The sequence below is a fragment of the Chrysoperla carnea genome, chromosome 4 (genome assembly GCF_905475395.1).
Source record: "Chrysoperla carnea chromosome 4, inChrCarn1.1, whole genome shotgun sequence".
Taxonomy (NCBI): domain Eukaryota; kingdom Metazoa; phylum Arthropoda; class Insecta; order Neuroptera; family Chrysopidae; genus Chrysoperla; species Chrysoperla carnea.
In genome coordinates, this window is record NC_058340.1 from 9877657 (window position 1) to 9883406 (window position 5750).

At 28.9% G+C, this 5750-nt stretch overlaps 1 protein-coding gene across 1 annotated transcript; it reads left to right on the plus strand.

Annotated features, from left to right (window-relative positions):
• The first annotated feature begins 2434 nt into the window (after positions 1-2434).
• LOC123297719 (nedd8-activating enzyme E1 catalytic subunit) lies at positions 2435-5156 on the plus strand. The gene is made up of 3 exons (XM_044879477.1): positions 2435-2602; positions 2701-3607; positions 4690-5156. The coding sequence occupies exons 2-3, from the start codon at positions 2708-2710 to the stop codon at positions 5119-5121; spliced, it is 1332 nt and encodes a 443-aa protein (XP_044735412.1). The 5' UTR covers positions 2435-2602; positions 2701-2707; the 3' UTR covers positions 5122-5156.
• The last annotated feature ends 594 nt before the right edge of the window (positions 5157-5750 follow it).

The window sequence follows — 5750 nt, forward strand, 5'->3', positions numbered from 1 at the left end:
GAAATAATAATGAAAATTTTAATACATTTCTGTATTCGCGTGGATGTATCCGATGCTCGGCATTTAGAAATCTTAGCTACTACTTGGCTTGTATAGCAGATTTTTTACGCATCAGATTCAAGCAATAAGAAATGCTGTCAAAGTCAATGAGTTATTCGATTTCGTATTTTTAATTGATTGATCGGATTGGATCAGAGCTACTAAAAAATTTTATTCGTTTATTTATTTACAAATCATACTTTATCAAAAAACTAAAATAATAATTTTTGATAAAGATTGTATAAGAAATTCTATCCCCCCTTAAAAGTACTTCAGTTTCCTTAAAAATACTTAATTGCCGAACATTGGAATATGGTCATGTGCGAAGCCGCCATGCAGTTTTTTTATACTAAACTATTAATTTTTTTATAAATATTTCTATGACTAAACATAAAAACTTATTTTTAATATTGTAAGTCATTTTGGAAATAGAAAAATTATTTACAAATATGTGTGTGAAAAAAAAAGTTAGATGCTATAGTGAATAGATCTCGAGTTTTAATAATAAATAATTTAATAAAAATAAGAATAAACCAATCCATATTGAGAAAATAATATTAAATCTAAATAATAAAAATGAAAAATTACATAATATTTTAAAGTAAAAATAAAAAAAAGAGGATCGTGTTAAATTTAAAGAACGAAATGTTATTGAAACCATATAAAAAGAAGCTTTAAAAATTAAATTCTAATTATTATTGCGAGTAACTTATGATGATGTTTAATGTAAATTGCATAATATTGTATAATGCGGAAGTCATAATCAAAATAAGTACCTATTTAAGAGACAAAATTTGAATTTTATGAATTACAAAGTAATGTAACTGAATCATCTTTATTAATAAAAATTATTTTATTTCATTTGGTTTTATTTATATACTTTTTACACTTACAGGAGCAACTATGTAAAAATTATGATTGTGAATAATGGGCAAAAATATAATGCAAAAATAAGGTATAGAAGTATAAGGAGCATGTGATAGAAAATGTGAAAAATTTTGAGTATTTGGATTTAACTTTGTCTTGTAACGGAAGTTGGATTCTAAATGTTGAACGATTGAGTGTAAAAGCGAAAAAGATTTTGATAAGTATAAGAAGATATGTGAGCAAGTATGACAGTTTTCCTGTAAACGTGATTGTGAAAATGTGTAATACCTTTTACACGCCTTTACAAAAGATAGTGAAATATGACTCGGCAGCAATACCAGATACAAAAATCACTTAAAAATCATTAATATTTTAATGCACAAGTTTCTAAAAGAAATATTAATGTGTTCCAAAATCCACACATAATTCGGCAGTAAATATCGAGCTGGAAACCAGAAGTGTTGAATATCTGTAGAAAATTTAATTTACAATAATTTTTACCTCAATTTTTTCGTTAAAACTACTAGGGACCAAGTTCAGGATGGCGGTATGTTTTTCCAAAAGTAGCATTTTTGAAGTAAAGCTCACCAAAGGACCCCCCGCCTCCAATATATTAAAATATCTTTCGGATTAAAATTTTTTTTCGTTCTATCACCTATAAGGAAAAGTTAATTTGATTGGCGTAAAATTTGTACGGTTAATATTTAAACTAATTTCATATAATATTTTAAATCCAAAAAAACTTATCAATTGATCAAAAAAGTTATGTATTTTACTGCCACCAACAATAAACATTGAAATATGTGGATAAAGAATGATGTAATTAATTTTCCGGATACCTTACTAAACGTCCTTATATAGACCGTGGGACACTACGGGTTTTTTTTATATGATAAATGCTTGAAACTTCGTGAGTAGCTTGCTTTTCATGAGTCTATCAAACTTTCCTCAACGATTTTTTTCGAAAAGGCTCCGTTTTCAAATGAGCATGATGGCGTCATATTTGAGTTATCGTGCTAAAAAACGCACCAGAGAATTTGTCGGACACTATGACCACTTGATAACATTAATAATTATTAAACAATAAAATATTTTGTCCGACAAAAATACTGTACCGATAAGCTTGTATATCACCTTGAACATGCCGTAATTAAGAATTTTTGTTTTTGAATGGTTTACTTTTGCTGAATTATTTAATAATTATTAATGTTATCAAGTGGTCATAGTGTTCGACAAATTTCCTACTGCATTTTTTCAAATCGATATCTCAAATATGACGTCATCATACTCATTTAAAACGCAGCCTTATAGAAAAAAATCGTATAGGAAAGCTTTGGTAGGCTCGTCAAAAGGAAGTCGATCACGAAGTTTCAAGAATGTATTCATCATTTAAAAAAACCGTGGTGTCCCACGGTTTAACAAGCGAAATTATTAAAGACTTTGGAAATGTAACTGTACTACTGTAGTGTTAAGGAGCCTTTATATCGGTAAACCAGGTAGCAAAGCAACATGTCTATTGTCAAATATATGGTCTATAAATGTCATTGGCAGATTTAATTTTGAGGAACCGGTATTTATAAAACAAATGTAAACTTATTATAATTATAAATTATGGTATATTATTGTTAAAAATTACATTTTTTATTATATTCTAATATACTTGAGACTATATTAAGCATATTGTTGGTTCTAAAAAGTGAGTTCAAAACACATCAAATGGTGACCTTAAATTTAAAAATATAAAATTGAAGCTATAAACGATTTTTATAAATTAAAACTATTTATAAATTTTAGTAAGAAAATGACGGACAAAAAAGATTTACCTCGCCGTTGGTCAAATATCAAAAAAGTCTTAGAGAGAGGTGGACCATTCTGTCATCCAGAATTTGAACCATCATCGCAATTAATGGATCAAATTTTTAATCAATGTAGAATATTAATAATTGGTGCAGGTGGATTAGGCTGTGAATTACTGAAAGACTTAGCTTTGATGGGTTTCAAAAAGCTAGATGTTGTTGATATGGATACAATAGAACTCTCGAATTTAAATAGACAATTTTTATTTCGGCAAAAAGATATTGGTCGATCAAAAGCCGAATGTGCTGCTGAATTTATTAACAAACGTATTCGAGGCTGTCAAGTAACACCACATTGTTGTAAATTACAAAGTTTGGATGAAGATTTCTTTACGAATTTTAATATAATTATATCCGGATTAGATAATATTGTAACACGTCGATGGATAAATGGACTTTTAATATCCACGTTACAATATTCAGAGGATGGGGAAGTAGATCAATCATCAATTATACCTTTAATTGACGGTGGAACTGAAGGTTTTAAAGGTAATGCACGAGTAATAATACCTGGTTTAACTGCTTGCATTGAATGCACCTTAGATTTGTATCCACCACAAGTAAATTATCCATTGTGTACGATTGCAAATACTCCTCGATTGCCAGAACATTGTATTGAGTATGTGAAATTGATACAATGGGGTAAAGAAGATCCATTTAATGGTGCTGTTATCGATGGAGATGATCCTCAACATATTAATTGGATATACGAAAAGTCAGTGGAAAGAGCAAATCAATTTAATATATCTGGTTTAACTTATCGACTTGTACAAGGTGTTGTGAAAAATATTATTCCAGCAGTAGCTTCTACCAATGCGGCTATTGCTGCTGCATGTGCGACAGAGGTATTTATTTTCTCTGTATTCATGCCCAGATAAAAAAGTCGAATTCATGAATCGTAAATTTCGAATTCAAAGTAAATAAACATATTCTTCCTTAAAATAATTCAGGAAGTAACTTCTTAAATGCCTTCATCAAATGAAAAGAGACTGTTTTGCCAACATTTTATAGAAATTGTCACCGTTTAGCAGACAAAAGCACTTGAAATAACATGGCGAATCCGAAATTTACGATTTGATGAATCCGGTTTTTTTATCAGGGCGATTATCGTATATTATTAAAACTAAAATACTCCAAATTTTATAAATTTTTCACATTGATTATTTATTGAGAAAATAGATTGGGTTGATTTATGAAATACTTTCATACTAATTTTCAAACCTTCGATATAGTTCGTAAAGGCATCTATTAATAAAGGCCAACCACATGAAAATTTCGTGCAAGTTCGGTTTTGTTTAAAGTTTATGCTCATTCTAAACATTTCTTTCGCGTATTTGCTCAAAGTGTGGTGATAACTGGATTAACAATGTTTTCTTGAAACAAAGGAAAGTATTTTCAGCAGAGTCAGTCAAATGCAGAAAAAAAGGTTCGATTTCAAAATTTGCCAATCTTTGAAGTTTTTTCGTCTACGAAGTTAAATATATTTAGAAATCTATCATTGGAACAAGCATTTGATTGGAAAAGTTAACATTATTTTAACCACATTTATACTGAATGATATTTAAATGACCGTATAATATAACTAAATATAGTGACTGAAAATTTGAAACACAGATAACACAGGTCTGCAAAAAAATTTTTTTTGTCAGCTGCATGAGATATTTTTAGTAAATTATATGTTTTAGAATGCGCTGATTTCAGAAATGATGGCCATTTCTATCACGTAAGGCTTTATTGCAAATTCAAAAACTGAAAATTGGTAAAAGCACTCGTTTATTAAAAATTATACAGTAGCCTGCAAGCATAGTCACATCCCATCTTCCTTGGTACCGCCTCTCGATATCGCGGACCTTAAACTGTATCTTAGACCACATTAAAAGCTAAATATTTTATTTAATATTGCGCATTCATAATTAAAAAATTTCAGGCCTTTAAATTAGCTACGAGTTGCTGTGCACCGTTTAGTAATTACATGGTATTTAATAATGTGGATGGTATTTACACATACACTTATGAAGCTGAGAAAAAAGATGATTGCATTGGTTGTAGTCAGAAATCACAACCGTTAGAAATAAATGATTTAGAAAAAACAAAATTAGAGGATATTATTCAATTGTTAAAAGAAAATGTTACATATCAAATGAAATCGCCAGGATTAACAACGACAGATATGAATGGAAAAAATAAAACATTATATATGGAGAATGTACCAAGTATTGAAGAGGCAACACGAAAAAATCTTAAGAAAACATTGTGTGAACTTGGATTAGTGGATGGTTCTGAGTTGGTTGTCAATGATATAACGTCTCCTAATTCAATCTTTTTTAAAATCCGATCCAGAACAATGGATGTTAATTAATTTGTGTATTTTTATTATCAATTTTTATAAATGAATAAATCTTAATTAGACAATTTTATTATTGTTTTATTTGCTGTGAAAAAAAACATTTAAAAGAATTAATTTGGACACCATGATATAACTTTCAAAAATCGATTGTCGCAATTTTATTGACCGCTACATTCTACCTTCCACTAAAGACATGGCGTTTTTATAAATTGTCGATTTCTATATAATTTCATTTACAGTTTTATTACGATGTTTATTCCAGTAGATTTCTACTATCAGTATGAGTAATGAAATAATGCTCGTAATTATGAGTAAACTGAATAATGGTGTTGTTATTTCAATAAAAATAGCATAAAATGGTTCCTCGTAAAATATTTGTTCATTAACGGCATATAACTTTGACAAAATTCCATATTCACGTATTGCAGTTATGCTAAAAAAATTGCAAAAACAATTAAAAATAGTAAAAATATGTTATCGGTCAATAATTTGGGCAAAGATGCGAGAGAAATGAGACGAAGAATCACTATGGCAACAAAAGTGTTAAAAATGAAGTTAAAAAAATGTGATTTGTAATAAAAACATTAGTATCAACACTAAGCAAAAAGTTTTTCAATCTTGTATTTGGTCGGCGCTTACCT